This window comes from Hemicordylus capensis, chromosome 3, assembly GCF_027244095.1.
Source record: "Hemicordylus capensis ecotype Gifberg chromosome 3, rHemCap1.1.pri, whole genome shotgun sequence".
NCBI lineage: Eukaryota > Metazoa > Chordata > Lepidosauria > Squamata > Cordylidae > Hemicordylus > Hemicordylus capensis.
The window spans coordinates 236,312,514-236,329,480 of record NC_069659.1 but is presented as its reverse complement, the minus strand read 5'-3'; the positions used below and the strand labels follow the sequence as shown (position 1 = coordinate 236,329,480).

The window sequence follows — 16,967 nt, the reverse complement described above, 5'->3', positions numbered from 1 at the left end:
TAATATGGGGCTCATTTTCTAATTTCCATCTTGTCTTTTAGCCTCTAATCAAGAATAAATCTGTGGACAAATTCAAGGTTTAGTGGATGATTGATTTGCTGGCATGGAATAAAAACATAAGAACAGCCCTGCTGGATCAGGCCCGAGGTCTCCCGTTTCACACAGTGGCCCACCGGATGCCTCCCAGAAACCCACAGGCAGGGGCTCAAGGCTTGCCCTCTCTCCTGCTTTTGTTCCCCTGCATCTTGCCTCTGAAGCTGGAGATGACCTATAGCCACCAGACTTGTAATCATTGATAGATGTGTCCTCCATAAATTTGTCTAAGCCACTTCTAAAGCCTTCTAATCTAGTGGCCATCACCACATCCCATGGAAGAGAATTCCTTAGATTAATTTTGCACTGTGTGAAAAAGTACTTCCTTTTGTTGGTCCTACATTTCTTGGCAATCATTTTCATTGGATGACCTCTGGTTCTAGTGTGATGTGTGCATCTCTCCACATCATGCATACTTTTATAGACCTGTTCCTTGTCACTCCTCAGTGATGGTGATGTAATGCAAGTGAAAATCTTGGCAGAATGATGCAGCTTTAATTTTCTGTTTCTGAATTGACTCAACACTTTGTTTTCTTTCTTGTAGTGCTACTTGACTCCCTCACCAAGAGTGAACAGTCATCCAATGACCATTCCCAGCCCAAGGAATCCACAAACCCCAACCTTAGGAAAATGAGTGGTGACTTCCCTTCAGCCAATGGTGAGGCAGGTGGAGATACTACTAAAGGTTATACTCAGGATCAGGTAGATGCCGTTAAGAGGTAGGTGCTTCGTTCACACTTTGAGTGTCTGCTAAATTGCTGAACTTAGAATTTATGAGTAATTTTTGAGGTCGCACTTGGAGCTGGGAAATAAACGTAGGATGCAGCTTCTACCTCATGTTGAACAGTAGCAGTATAGTAGTGGAGGGTAACACAAGTGTTATAGCCTGTATACTTTTAAAATCACATGGTTGTATGTGAGTTTTAAGAGTAGCTGGGCTGCTCATACTGAAGGCTGTGCAGTTTCCACCATTAGGAGAGTTTATTATTATAATTGTATATTATACCCCTCCACATGACTTAGAAACAGCCCACTGGGATGCATGTGTCTCTGATGACCCCAGATGGGAGGAGGTGATCCATAGCAGGTAGGCCTGTACGTGGCCCAAAATGTTGCTTCCCCAACTATTGTGATGTCTCTGTTGGATTGGAATTGGTCGGAACTCCAACGTGTCTGTCAGACACCTTGTCCCCAATCTCCCCTTGCCCTCTCCCCCTCTTTTACCTAGAACCCTGGGGAGGGAACAGACTGAACTAGCACTGAAATAGTGAGGAAGCACAGAACTAGCAAGAGACTGGAATAGAAAAGGGACTTTTTCTCCCTTTAGGTGCCTCAGTGCCAAGGTTATCTCTGAAGCAGCTGGGCTGCACAGGCACCTAGTAGAACAGCTTTTCTTCTAGGACCCTGAGTGTCCAGGAGGAGGAGAGGCAGGTGGGGCGAGATGGTCTGATAGACTTATTGGGACTCTGCCAGAGTTCTGGAACAACAGTGGGGATTAATTCCAACTGTCAGAGGCTCCTGCTGCCATTGTGGAACTCTTTTTGACAATTCCTGACACAGGGCAAGTCAGCACCAACATGCCTGTTGGGCAGACATGACTGCATAGTCTTAACAGCAGGGCATTCTCTGTGAGTAAGTTCCCTCATCTTTGCAACTCCTTGCTCACTGTGATCTATACAAGATTCTTCATTTGTGTGTTTGTAACTTGTTTACAAAAATTTTTTTAAAAAGTGCCCAACAATATCTCTAATTACAATCAGCACAAACATCATGAATTCATAAAACAAATATCAAAGTATTAACTGAATTAGTCCAATTCTCTTTACTTTAGTGCACTCAGACTTTCATTAGACGGAAGAAAAAGGGAGGAAACATATTTAATAAGATTTTGCACTCATTCATAGCAAAACAATTGAAACATTATATCTCTGCACTGTGAGTGGATGGATAATAATCTCATACACACACACACACACACACACACACACACACACACTTTTCAGAACTCTATAAAAGTTGGTTTGGTCAGCCTTCCATCCTTCAGCCTTACAATTTCTGTCAGCTTCATCAATCATGCTATTTGCTACACTTTATTGATCCACTCTTTACAGGTGGGCTGCTTATCAGATTTCCAATTTTTTTACAATTACCAATTTAGTCACCATAAGCAAGTTGGCAATTAGCCCTGTATGTTTCCTGGGACATGGTTTACGAGTTCTAATATCATAATCTTAGGACCCATATCAAGGACATAACTTGTCGTTCTATTAACATTTTCCTGAACTTCTACCCACCATTTCTGATTTGGGGGGCAATCCCACCACAAGTGGAGAAAACCTGCCATACTCTTCCCACATTTCCAGCAATAGACCTTACTAGCTGGATAAATTCTGCTCAGCCTCTGTGGATTGATAATATACACTAATCTAAAATTTACAGTAGTGGTCTTGTAAATTTTAGGTTCCTGCACATTCGGTGAGTCTCCTGTAAATATTCTCTTCCCTCTTTATGTCAGATATTTAAATACAGCATATCCCCATTTGTTAACCTTACAACTAGACTTGAAGTAGGCTTGTGCTAGGATCTAGTGGTTGGATAGATGTGGTTTTTATTCTTTGTTTGTGGGATTAATGCTTTTTAAAAAATTAATCATAGACCTCATTTTGTTCTTTTATTTATTATAGTTGAATCCTGCCCTTTAAGGATGCTCCCAAACTGGCTTGGGCAGTTGCAGGTGGGGCGGGGATCAGTTCCTTGAAAAAGCAGGTAAGCAGATCCTTACCTGCTCCTCTGCCACCCCACCACTTTTCCGGGCACAGCGCCTGCTTTTCAAAAGGCTGTGTGAGGCTCAAGCGCTGCTCCCAGCAGCCTGTGTGTGCCGATGCCGCGCACAGGCTGCTGAGAGCAGTGCTGCAGCCGCATGCAGCATTTTGGAAAGTGGCTACCGTGCCCGGAAAAGCAGTGGGGCGGCAGAGGAGCAGGTAAGGATCTGCTTACTTGCTTTTTCAAGAAACTAATCCCATCCCTGCCACTCTTCTCCCAAAGAACTTTGGTTTACATATGAATTCCAGGCAGTTTCTTATTTAGGCAATGCTCAGAGACAGACTCAGTTAGCTTCATGAGTTGGATTGTATGAGTTGCAGCATATGCTCTCAGACTTGGTCTGGGTTAAGCTTTTGTTCCTTATGAATGGAAACCTTCATATATATACTTTTAAAAGTAGTCCCTTCACTCTACTTTAAGGCTGAGAGAAAGGCTATTTCTTCCTGTGAAACCTATTACCCTTGTTCTCCCCCCCCCCAAAAAAAAACCCCCACACAAAACCCCCCACTCAGTAAAGTCCATTTGCAGATCTGGATTTTCAGAGTTAACTGTGAGTGTTTAGAATGGTAAGTGTTGAGCAGTTTCCTAAATTATCTATCTTCTAGTGTAATGCAGACTTTTGTCACTTGGGGGCAACGTTTTCCCTGGGTTGATTCAGAAAAGCTCTGATATGCAGGATTCTACTCACTGTGTTCTCATAATGACACTGAGACTTTGTACCCATGAAAATGAAATCCTTTCATACTTAATCCACATAGCTTGCTTTCCTACAGCTTCTAGTATAGTTGAAATATGTGGAGTCTGACTTTAAACTGCATGTTTTGTTGGAAAGTAACACATCCTGTTTTATAACATGCTTGCCCTGACCCAGAATTCAGCATGGTGCTCTTGTGTATGTAGGCTGCCCCATTCATTCCAATGGAGTGAGCATGCTGGCATGCATAAAGGAACGGGCATGTAGATCTGCTTACTCCATTTCAAAGAAAGAGGATGATCTGAACCCAGGGTTTGAAACTGGTTTGTTTGGTCTAGTGTGATGTCCGAACCTACAGTTGTGGTTTAATCTTAGTTTGTTTCAGTAGCTTAGTTTGTTTCAGTAGCTCTGCTCTCGTGTAGAGAGAGAGGCAAGCCTAGATCATGGAAGGTAAGGAGAAGAGGTAGGATCCAAGCAAACCACAATATGGCAAAACAAACCAAGACTTGATGATCAACTGTTGTGCCAATGCAGGTTTGTTATATACACCTTAATTAAAATAAACCCTGGTTCCATGTGATGTCTGAACCCACCTATAGTGTGTAACAGGACTCTTGTGCCCATAAAAAATTAGTGGATAGGAATGATTGTTTTACAGGTGCCTGAATATTAGGAGAGTGCAGCCTTTCCAATCCTGATCAAGGCAACGACTGCTGCTGCTCCCTAGGGGGCCCTGCTCCACATCTTGAAATTACTGCTTTAAGACTAGTAGAGCTGCTGTGTTGCAGTACATGGAGGGGGGCGATTAGCATCAGGAGCAGGGAATGGGCAGTTGTCCCCTAAATCGTTATTGGGAAGGCCCAAGAGATTTCCAGGTTATGGTGCCTAAGGAACTTGCAACTGATAGAACAAGAGGAACTTTCTTCCCAGCAGCAGAGGTTTTAATCTTTGTAGCCACCCAAACAGAAATGTTTATATATATATATATATATATATATATATATATATATATATATATATATAGTTTCTGGCTATATATATATATAGTTTCTGGCTATAGCAGTTTCTTCCCTGGTGGATGGTTTTAGGAAGGACTGTCAGATGCTCTGTTCTAGTCCTTTCCCAGTGCTGTTGTTGGATTAGTTCCCAAGTCAATTAATGTGGAAACATAGCAGCAGTCTGCATACACACAGGGCAAAGATTCTGGGTGCTTGCCTGCTAAAGGATTGGCTGCCAGTGGGATGTGTGGCTCACAAGGTAGAGTAAGATGTGAAATTATCCGTTAGTACTAAAGGAGCAAGTCCAGTGGGGAAGAACAATTTCAACCATAATTTAATTATACAAAGCCAAATTTTCATCTTTAAGGTGGTAACTCCAGCCCCTCTTTGGAGAGCAGCATTAGTAACACCACCAGGCTCTTGGAAGATGGCCCTTAGAAATTTTGTCTGGACTACTTCCAAAGACGTCGAGTTATCATAAGGGCCAATTTGTGTGCCGTAAAGAAGCTGGTGATAAACCTTAGCCATGAAAAGTTTAATGGCTGCTGGGACAAAGAGGGCACCCCTTGAAAAATGAAAAGATTTAGTCGCATTTGCCGCCTGCTGCACATTATGAGAGACATAATTAAGATGAGCTTTGTGATTCCCGTTGGAGTGAAAAACCACCCTGAGGTATTTGAACACCTTCAACTGCTTGATCCTATGCCAGTTTATAGACCATTTAAAATACCTTGGACATTTTGTGAACACCAGGACTTTCGTTTTAGAGTAATTTATCTCCAAAGCCTCCTTTACAGTATAAGGACTCCAAGATGCAAAGGCCTGACTTAGCCTTACTTTAGTTTGTGAAAGAAGGACAATGTCATCAGCATAAAGTAATATTGAGACGTGTCTATTCGTCAATTTGAGAGGATGAGAAGCCGGATCATTCAAGAGTGGGACAAGGGAATACTGAAATTAGTCATGGACCAACTTGTTTCATGGCTACTGCTATTACTATGAAAGTTAATCATTGATTTCAGTGGTGCTTGGATACAACCCTTAGTTGTATCCAAAGCAAGATAATGCAGGGGGGCAAATGTAGCTTGGTGCAGGTGAGTGCCAAATTGTAACCACCGCCTGTTTAGATCATCTAGAGCAGTGTTTCTCAAACTTTTTGGAGTCAAGGACCGCTAAATTCTTCGTGCAGAGTTTCAAGGACCGCTACATTCTTCATGCGCAGTTTCCCGGACCAGCAGTTAGTAAAGGGGTTTCAAGTCTGTCTGTCTGTCTGTCTATCAGACTTCTATACTGCCCAAAACTTGCATCTCTGGGCAGTTTAGAATGAAAATAATATAAGCATTAAAATAATTAAATTTGGAATCTTTTGCAAACATGGAATATTAGGGGTTCTTAACCTTGGGTCCCTCAGTTAAACTCCCATAACCCCCAACAACAATGGCATTTGGCCATTATGGCTGGGGATTATGGGAGTAGAAGTCCACCAGCGTCTGGGTACCCAAGGTTGAGAACCCCTGAATCTAAAAGCCTGGGTGAACAAATTTGTCTCCAGTATGTCTGGAGTGGAGGTGCTTGTGATTACTCAATGAAGAGGGGATGTTGGGCCATTAGAAAAATTCAAAAGCTACATGGGGCCAATGAAAACAACATACAAGCAAGCCCCACTGATGCAAGAGGGAAACAGCGTTCCCTCTCAAGGCGCCTCGACCACAACAGGCAGCTGGGTTTTAATCAACCAACCTTTGGCTGCAAACAATGAGCATGCAAGAACCAGCAGCCCTTCAAGTGGCGCCCACTGCCATACTTTTTCCTCCATGCCCCCGCATCGCATACAGTTTGAAGCTGTAAAGATAGGGAATAAGATAGCTGTAGGAAGATCTCAGCAGCACGTGGAGGCAAGGCACAAGAAGGGTCCCATGCCTCCGTGATACTCTCCCTCTTCCGTGCCATGTGCAAAATTGAGTAAGTGAGTGCCTTGATTTCAGTTGGGGGGGGGGTTTGACTCCCAGTCAGGGACCGGCACTCAACCCTTCGGGGACCGGCAGCGGTCCAGGGACCGGTGGTTGAGAAACACTGATCTAGAGAGGTTCGCCTGCAGTTGCTGCCAACTCATTTGGCGGCTACTCGGGAACGGGCCTTCTCTGTTGCTGCCCCTGGACTTTGGAATGCGCTCCCTGTTGGAATAAGAGCCTCCCCATCTCTGGCAACTTTTAAAGTGTCTGAAGACATATTTATTCACCCAGGCTTTTAATTAGATTTATGGTTTTAAGTGATTTTAATGTTAATGTTTTTAATTTAGTTTTTATTTTAATTGTTAATTGATTTTAATTGTTTTTATTTGTTGTAACCTGCCTTGAGCCATTTTTGGAGGTGGGGTATGTAAATCAAATAAATAGATAAAGCTAGGAAATAATCTCTGACACAAAAAAATCTGAATTGGTGCCCCACTTAAATATATAGCATCAGTGAATACTTTTTGATCCCAGTAAGGAAGTAAAATGAGAGGGCAGTATTAAGTTTTAATGTCCAGTAGGAGAGAGAGAGTGAGAGCGTGAAGCTGCTTGAAGGCTTGTAGCATGTTTATCTCAAATTAACAGGTGCTGTCCACTCATCTCTTTAACTTTTAGGGTAAAGCAATGTAAAGACTATTATGAAATTCTGGGTGTAAGCAGAGATGCCTCTGATGAGGACCTGAAAAAGGCTTACCGGAAACTAGCACTGAAATTTCATCCTGACAAGAATCATGCACCTGGTGCTACGGAGGCCTTTAAAGGTAAAGCATAGTTTTTGTTTCGCAAACCATTGCATCATAACATGAAAGTGATTCATTAGAGATTGATGGGATGTCTCTGTCTGTCTGTGTTGGAGCCGGGGGAGTGTTTTTATTACATTTAAATATTGGCAAGACTAGCTTGCTGGTCCTGTGCATCAATCTGGTGCAGGTATTCTCACAGACACATCTTAAAACAGCTGCTGATACAGAGCAGAACACATTGCACATAAATGGTCCAGATAAATGTCTTGTGCATGGAAAAGGTTGATCCAGCATAGTACTGCCCTTGATAGAGGAGCGTCAGTTCACATAACTATTTTGAGAATAAAGGCTGAGCAAACTTAGGCTGAACTCTGTTGCAGACTATTTAAATGGAAATTACAGCTGCCAACTAATGGGACCTTTTTGCTTTAAACCCATTTTGTATGGAAACGTAAATAATCAACTTAGTTGTGTAAGTAAATTAGTCAAATACTGTTTTTGAAACTCACAATAATTTGAAGTATATACACATTTAAAAGAGCCTGACTATAGCCTTAGTGAGGCTTTAGAAAGTCTGATGATGGGATACATTTAACTATAATATAGCAGATGTTCCAGCTGTGACTTGGCACTTTTAAGGTTGCTGTCATAAACACACTTATTAGGTAGTGAGCACCATTGAATACAGTGAGACTTATTTCAGAGTAATCCTACTAGGATTGTGCTGCAAGTCCCATTGATTTTGGTGGGAGAGAGTTAATCCTGTACCTCTGTTTTGAGTGGGGGAAGCTAGTCCGCTAACTTACATGATTCTGGCAACTTCTTTACTGCTGCAAATTGTAATTAGAAACCATCAAGATGTCTTGGTTCAAACTTGCTTTAAAACCCAGAGTTATTTTTGCTTGTAAACTGAGCCAATTAATGTGGAACGAATCAAGCCAGGCCATCATAATAATTTCAGAATTGGAACTATTCAAAGTAACAGATTGGAAGGTTGTCTTCTGAGTGCAGGAGGAAAGGATCCATTATGTAGAGTGTGTTATCATATTATCTGAAATTTATGTCAGCTTATCAAAGTTAGCATTTGGAATATAAAATGCAGCAGCAAATTCTGCATTTGGGTCTTTTGCCTCTTGAGTCCCAAATCTAGTTCTATTTGAATGGACAGAAAAAGGGTCATCACACCCTTTAGCTGCCTCCTGTGTGTTGGGATTAGATGAAATCTGCACTTGTCTAGACACCAGCTAGCACCTGGCATAAAATGGTTCTTCAGAGAGCTGAGAGGCAGGTTTCTTCACCTGTAGACTTTAAATTATTATATTTGCTGAAGGTTTTACTAAGGGCCACATGTCCAAACTGGGGCATGAAGCAAGATGACACTTGATCCTCCTTTAACAAGGCCATTTTCCAGGGGCTTATCTTTTAACCAAGGCATTTCATTGCTGCATTTGCCCTCCTTGTGTTAGCACCGACATGCCCACTAAAGTGCATCCCTTTGGCTTTGGCGAGCAGAGAGAGACCTACACTGTTCTCTGGAGATTTCTTGGTTAATATTTTTCTGCCACTGATGTCAGCTGGTGCTTTGTGGAACCGCATCCCAGTGAGACACAAGTGAGACACGTTTGCCTTCAGACTCTTCTTAAAAAAAATCAAATAAATCCTTCTCCTTTTTTGGAGTAGGCTTGTAAGAACAAAAGAATTACTCTGCTGGGTTAGGATGTAGTCCAGCACTCTGCACCTGACAGTGCCCTTTAGAAAATCTGGAGATTTTGAGAAAGATGGCTGTTTCCTTCTGTTTGTCCCAGTATCCGACCAGCGGTGGTTTACTGCCTCTATACTGGGAAGTTCCATTTTTAACTGTTATGACTTGAAGCCATTGATCAATGTAGCTTTGATAAATCTATATAAGAATATGGCCAGTTTTTATAAGAGCTACAAATCTGACATCATTGGGTCTTGATTTCTTCTTAAATGTTTAGCCTACCTGTTCTGCAGTTCTTACACCTCACATTTAAGGAATTCTTTTCCAGAAAGCAAAACTCTAATCGGTGGCTGACACCCAGACTAATGTTGTATATGTTGAAAAATGTTTCACATGCGCAGTGAGGGAGGGAATTCCCACCATTCTCTCCTCTTCCTCTGCAGCCTGTTGTACCTCCCGAAAATATGTTTCCCAGGGTTACAGGGCCCTCAGTAACAGATTTTCAGGTGGCACAGTGGACTGCAGAGAGAAGTGGAGATCAGCAAATATCATCCGTCCCCTGTTGAATATGCAAAACATTTTCCAGCACGCACAACTTTAGTCTGGATCTTGGCCACTGAAAGTGAGACCTAATTAAAAGGGCTTCTGAAAGCCTTTAAATGAAATGGTTGCAGTGGTTATAGCTTAGTTCTTGAAAATATAGTTATTTCTTGGCTTTAAAGATTACTAAGAATTCTATTGGATATGTATTAATTTCATAAGATAACATATCTTACTTTTCCACCTCCAGACTGGAGGCATTCACGGCAGCTTACGAATAACAAAGCACAAAGCAGTCATCAGTCAAACAAAAAATCTAGTCCTTATGGTTTTCTTATTGGCTGTTGGCAGCAAATGAGCCTATAACACATATCACATTTGCTGTTCTACTTAGTGTTTGTTATAAGCTGCAGGATTCTCAGCATTGTGGCCCTACTTCATCATAAGAGTGTCAATCAGTCCTAAGTATCTGAGAACTCTGGAAAGAAACGCGGAGGTAATGGGAGAGAATGAAACTGAGAAACAGAGATGCCAGAAGACAAAAGAAATACCATTTGTACTAGTGATGAAACTGCAAGGCAAAGCAGAGCAAGTTTGGTTACAGAGATATGAGCTGGGAACAGTGACTAGGATCTGGTGTCAGTATTTTTCCATAGTTATAGAATTGCTTAAGGTGGCCTCTGTTCCCCTACACTTGTAGAAACTTTGCTCAGCATTTCTTGACCTGAGTTCTGTTGGGATTTAGAATAAATTGAGCTCTGTAACTTCTCTCTCTTTTGCTTTGCATTTCCAAAATTAAAGGATATCTGCCATTGTGAAGTAATTTTATAGAGGTTCCTCCAAGGAATCTTGGAAATTCAAGGAATGTTTCAGTTTAATGTATCATATGGTCATGTCTCAACTGAGCTAGTGATTTAGCACGGGGAGTGGGATTAGGAGGGTGTGTGTGTGTGTGTGTGTGTGTGTGTGTGTGTGTGTGTGTGTGGTACTGACTGGCCTATGACTGTCTGAGCCCTTGCCAATGCAGAAACCTGATGTTCACCCAGGGCCTCAAACCTAGATGTTGTAACCAAGATTTCAAATTGGCTTGTCGAGTGAAGTGCTGCTCCCACTCAGGTGAGCATTATGGCGGAACATACGGTCTTCTTCATTAACTTCTAGTTCATTCCAGGCAAGTCCACCCCATTTGCCATTGGGACCAGTGGCTGGGAGGTAGCACAAGGCAGGCTGGGATAGCATCCAGGACCTTGCTGGGAGGCCTGGCCAGAGGGCACATACCTCTGGCTTAACTCTGCTGCTTCATTAATACTTTTTATCAATCAAAGAAATTATGAAGAAGGTGTTACCTCCCTGTTACATTCAGATCTGGAAAGATGTGTGTTATTCATCAAGTGCTCAGATTTGTAAGGGTTAATATTTTGGATTGGTAACATCTTTAACAGTAACGGAGAACTGATCTCTAAGAAGCTAAAGTGTAGGAGGTTTTGTTTTGGTTTTTAAATATATTCTGTGAAATTATACTATGTATTGTTCTGCCTTTAATAAACATTACTAAATTTATTTATTTATTTTTTAAAAAAACCCAAAACTCTGCTACTTCAACAGTTTGAGATATGTGGTTATCTGAAGCACCAGCTTCATGTTCCCTCCATATCTCAGGCTGGGGGAACCCCAGGATCTGCATTGTGTGTGAAGCTGTCGTCCGTCTGTCTAAGGAAGGGGAAAGGAGGGAATGAAATGAAGCCCAAGGTTTGGAGCAAAATAAAATACAACTGATATGACCATAGGGGCTGAGAGACCTTAGTAAGAACATTGCACTGACATGTGCTTCCTCCTTCAGCCACAGTTTGATTAAAGCAATCTTTGAGGTACTTGCATTTTGTTTTGAATCCACTGAATGTGAATTCACCCCTGTAGCTTAAGAAGCAGCCAGTGTGTGATCGGCCTCTAACTTTCCATTCTGACTCCCTTTCATTTTGGAATAATAGACAAACTATAGAATCAGAATCAATTTTATTACAGCCTTAAGCCAACCAGAGTTATATAGACAAACTATATAAGACGGTTGCTTTACTGGGGTCCTCAAACTTGGGTCCCTGTGTGTTGTTGGACTTCAGCTCCCATAATCCCCAGCCACAATGGCCATTGTGGCTGGGGATAATGAGAGCTGAAGTCCAACAGCATCTGGGGACCTAGGTTTGAGAACCCTTGGCTTCTACTGTTGCTGGATTATTCCACTCCAGGCTGCAGGCAGGAAATCAGAGGTGTGCATTCTTCCTCATGTAACAAAAGCATCCTGCAGATTCAAGGCTAGCAAGTTGGGGAGAAGACCAGGCTAGAAACCTTTTCCTGACATGCTTGTTCTGCTGCATATGCAGATCATGTCGTTATCATTTGACAAAAAGAATGTATGAATTTGGCTAAAGGCCTGGCAGCTGCATGCAGTTCCTTTCATTTGCATTGATCCCATAGGTGACTTGGTCAAGTATGAGGCTTAGCAAAAGCTTTACAGCAGGCTTAATAAGAAGGGAGAGCAGGCAAAATTGCTTCCTCGTGCTGCTATTATGATGTCGCTTTTGTATATTATTTTCTGAAATGCTCCAAGCCACCTGTGCCTCCCAAAAAAATGTCCCTGAGGGTCCCCCAACCCTTGGGGCAGGCCTGCTCAACTTAGCCACCCCCCAGCTGTTTTTGGACTACAACTCCCAAGATCCCCAGCCACAGTGGCCAATAGCTAGAGATTATGGGAGTTGTAGGCCATCAGCAGCAGGAGGACCAAAGTTGAGCAGCCCTCCTTGGGGACATAGTTTTGGGAGGCACAGGCAGCTGTAGAGGGAAAGCGGGTGCTGAAAATTGCATGCTTCTCGCACAATGAAAAATTCTGGCGCTCTGGTGCAGGATTACTCTGAACATTGGCCATTATAACAATGATTCTCACAACAACCCTGTAAGATTGGTCTTTCTTAATTTTCCCATGGTACATATGGGCCTGAAAAAGAGTGCTTTGTCAAAGGTCACCTTCCGAGTCTGCTTCTGAAGTGAGATGTGGATGGAGGCCCTGCCAGCTCACTCACTCTCTTCTTTAGAAAACACAAGCCATTGCCAGGTTAAAGATGCTGACTGCTTTCTCCTTGCTCACATTTCAGCCATTGGCAATGCGTACGCAGTATTGAGTAACCCAGAGAAGAGGAAGCAGTATGACCAGTTCGGCGATACGAAAGTCAGCCCCACGCGACGCGGCCACGGCCCCACAGACTTCAACCGAGGCTTTGAGGCCGACATCTCTCCCGAGGACCTCTTCAATATGTTCTTTGGTGGCGGTTTTCCATCTAGTAAGCCTCTCATTCCAAATCCACGTTGAAGTGGCTGGGGGATGGTGCAGGGGACGTGCGTGCGAAGGGAACAAGCGGCCACTCGACTGGCTTCACTCCCTGCTCCCATGCCAGAACTGAAGCGAGTTGTGGAGGAGCCAAGATAACCCTAGTGGGCCTGTACTGCTGAAAACCCCTAGACTTGCAAAGCTAAAAAGAGGGCGGGGGCTCCACATTTTAGACAGACAACCAGACTTCCTCGCAAATAGTGCCATGCTCTTGGGGGCCCTTGGTCACGATTATTGGCAGTATTAGTTGCCTTTGTCACGGCGTTGGAAAGAGTTTGCTGTTTTCAGGAGTTGTCCTTTCCCTCCTGCCCAGCCTTGCAGAAATGAAAATGGTTCTGTCCCAATCTGTTAGGTTTCCTGACAGGATTACCAGTTCCAAAATAGCTTCAGCATAACACCAGCATACCTGTGCCTCACAGCTGGGAATGAAGAGTACCAAAGATGCCCACCGGGACAGTTGTGGCCTTGGAGTAGGCTTTCCTTCTCTGTGGCTCCAGGTCACGGATGGCCAACCTGAGGGTCCCTAGCAACAATAAATGTGTTTGTTTGGACTAAAAATCCCATAATCTCAGCCATGATAAATGGAAGTTGGTAGTCCAGCAACCGTTGGAGAACCTCAGGGTGGCCACCGCTTCTGAACGGGATGGGAGGCAAGATCCGTTCCTATTGGCCAGGTCCTGCCAGAGGGAGCATTAGCCCTACAGAATGGAGATGCTGCTGGCTTCCCCTCTTGGCCCGCAGAGTTCACAGCAAAAGGTGTGTTTACCCCCAAGGCCCCACGTTTCCCTTACGACGACAACTGATCACCAGCACCAGGAAGGTATTTCCCCCTTGAGTCGGATTGGCTAGAGATCTGGTGGTGGTGGTGGACTCCCCCTGCAGCATGTGGCTTTGCTCTCTTGCTTGAGTCAGCTGGAGCGAATTGCTATGCAAGGCCTTCTTCTGCAGCACATCCACTGTCTTGTCTGTCTGTGGCATGCTGTGGTTTGAACAGGAGGTTGAACCGGGGGAGGCTGGCTGCACCAGCCTGTACAGGCAGGGCTCTGCAGAAGATGTGGAGGAGGCTGGCTGGGGGAATAAGCCAGAAGTCTCCACCTGCGGTTCTTGCACTGCACCTCTCAGTTCCACCCGCACACAAGCAAATTCAGTGTTTCTGCTGTCATTAATGGATCTGATTTGCTCCATTCAGCTGGTGGTAGATCACAGGAAGTGGGCCCGTGGGCTTTGTGGTGCCTGAGCCAATTTTAGATAAACTCTCAGGCTTGGTTCATGCAAACAGCCTGTGGGCTGTTGAAACTGTTCCAGAGGTACTGCTTCACACAGCCAGTAGTGGATTGCATGCGGGGGGATGCACCTATGTATGTATTTCTTACTTTTATATAGTGCCCCATCCAAACGGCTCTGGGCAGTGCACAGCAACAAAAACAAAACCCACAAATCAATCCCCTTAAAAACAATCATTACAAAACAATATGAAGGCAGCATAAAATCTGTTTAAAAACCACCATTACAGAACAACTTAAAAACACCATAAAGCCATTTAGAACCTTTAAAACAGTTTAAATACCCTGGAAGGCCAAACAGATAGGTTTTAAGGGCTCTCCCAAAAGCCAACAATCAACTCAAACTACGGATTTCTGCTGGGAGCGCATTCCACAGCCCAGTAGCAGCTACAGAGAAGGCCCGCCTCTGAGTCGCCACCAGACGCACTGGTGGTAACTGGAGATGGACCTCCTCAGATGACTTGAACTTGGCGGTGGGGATCATGTAGAAGAAGGCACTCTCTGAGGTAACCTGGACCTAAGCTGTTCAGGGCTTTAAAGGTAATAACCAGCACTTTTTATTTTGCCCAGAAACATATTGGCAGCCAGTGCAACTGTTTTAAAACAGGCATAATATGGTCTGTCCGGGTTACCCCAGAGACCAGTCTGGCTGCCACATTTTGAACTAACTGATGTTTCCGAACTATGTACAAAGGCAGCCCCACGTAGAGCACATTGCAATAGCCAAGCCTGTAGGCTGCCAGCTGATGCACCACTGTTTTGAGGTTGTCCTCTTCAAGGAATGGACACAGCTGTCTAATCAGCCAAAGCTGATAAAAAGCACTCCTAGCCATAGCCTCCACCTGAGATACTAGGGTGAGGCCTAGGCCCAGGAGTAATCCCAAGGCTGTTTCAACCCCATAGCCAGCTCTAAAGCCAGTTTGAAATGGGTCTAGATAATCAGTTTCCTCCAAAACCGCCTGGAGCTGGTCAGCCACCACCCTCTTAATCACCTTGCCCAATCAAGGGAGATTGGAGACTGGCCTGTAACTATCCATTGCTAAGGGATCCAGGGAAGGCTTCTTAAGAATCAGTCTAACCATTGCCTCCTTCAAACAAGGAGGCATCCTACCGTCCCTCAGCGTTGCATTTATGATATTAATCAGGCCACCTCCAGCTATCTCCCTGCTCTGGCCCAAAGCCTCGCAGAAACCATTTGTGCATTCACGGCAGCCACCATTTGGGGCTCAGCGCCAAATTACGGAGGCTCGAATGGGCCAAAAAACCAGCCAGAGGGGGTGAGAATGGAGGCCGGTGGGCGGAAGGGGAACCTCCGTGGACCCCCCCGCCACCCCAAGGAGCTCCCCTGAAGGGGGAAAAAGGTTAGAAATAAGTTTTTTTTCCCCACTTCTAGGAAAAAAATTGCAACCTCCCCCGAACCAAACGGGGGGGGGGGGCTCGAGGGTGTGCCAGATCAAACTGCTCTGGTCTGGTTCAAGTCCAGACTCGAACCGAACCAGGCCAGCCGGTTCTGGGCACATTCCTATTCTCCTCCACTTATGTTCCAGTCACCTACCCTGCTGCTTCAGCCCCCGCAACTCCTCTTTATACCAAGGGGCTATTTTTGAACCAGGTCAGAAGGGACGCTTAGGAGCAATCATGTCTACCACCCTGGGAGGTTTCCTATTCCAAGTTCGCACCAGGGCATTAACAGAATCACTGGCAGCACCAACTTAAAAACTCTCCAAGCCTTTTTGGAATCCTATAGGATCCAGCAGCCTTTTTGGGCAGATCATCCTGCAGGGGTGGATTGTGGCTGTGAAACCAACCTTAACCAGTTAGTGGTCTGCCCATGACAATGGGGAACCACCGGAATCCCCCACCCACAGAACACCCCCCTGATCCTAAGAAAAGACCAAATCAAGTGTGTGGCTGGCAACATGAGTTGGTTCAAAAACTATTTGGGATAGGCCCATAGTTGTCATGGCCACTATGAACTCCCGAGCCGCACCGGACAAGCCAGCCCCAAAGTGGATATTGAAGTCCCCCAACACCAAAAGTCTGGGCAACTCCAACACCAACTCCGCGACCAGCTCAGTTAGGGAGTCAGTTGGGCAGCAGGGTGGATGATACACCAACAGAATCTCCAGTCTATCCCTAGTTCCCAGCCTTGGAAATACACACTCAATATAAGTCAACTGTCTCACAGGGGCCCTGGTAAGGGAGATGGTATTCTTATGGACCACAGCCACTCCATCACCACCCTGCCCACTTCTTCTAGCCTGCTCCACAACAGAGTAGCCTGGTGGGAGAAGCTGGGCCCACATTGGACCACTAGCCTCCCCCAACCCAGTCTCAGTCATACAAGCCAGGTCAGCTCCTGCATCCATGATTGAATCATGGACAATTTCGGTTTTATTCTGGACTGACCTGGCATTGCAGAGGAGCACGGCCAGACTCTGTGGGTTTTTGGAGCTGCTCCCCAAGACCTGAGAGTAGACAGGACCGCTGGAAGTGGAAACAGTTACTACATTACTGACTTCCCTTCTCCCCCTGGAGCGGCCAACTGCTCTGCCAGCGTCAGTTCTTCTGTTCTCCACCACAACAGTAATAGCCACCCCGGCTGCTGCTATTAAACAAACAAACCTCCCTGCACATTAAAAACAGAAGAAACCTTGGCATAGCAGGGAGGGCAGCTCTGGCCTGGCCTTTTCCCTGACG

At 44.6% G+C, this 16,967-nt stretch overlaps 1 protein-coding gene across 3 annotated transcripts in view; it reads left to right on the top strand.

Moving 5' to 3' along the window:
- Nucleotides 1-16,967, top strand: part of DNAJB12 (DnaJ heat shock protein family (Hsp40) member B12) — a 45,666-nt gene that overhangs the window by 7,437 nt on the left and 21,262 nt on the right. For all 3 annotated transcript variants that reach the window (XM_053310998.1, XM_053310999.1, XM_053311000.1), the window contains exons 2-4: nt 638-812; nt 7,236-7,381; nt 12,752-12,937. In XM_053310998.1, coding sequence (XP_053166973.1) covers nt 638-812; nt 7,236-7,381; nt 12,752-12,937 — 507 coding nt within the window. The remainder of the gene's footprint in view (nt 1-637; nt 813-7,235; nt 7,382-12,751; nt 12,938-16,967) is intronic.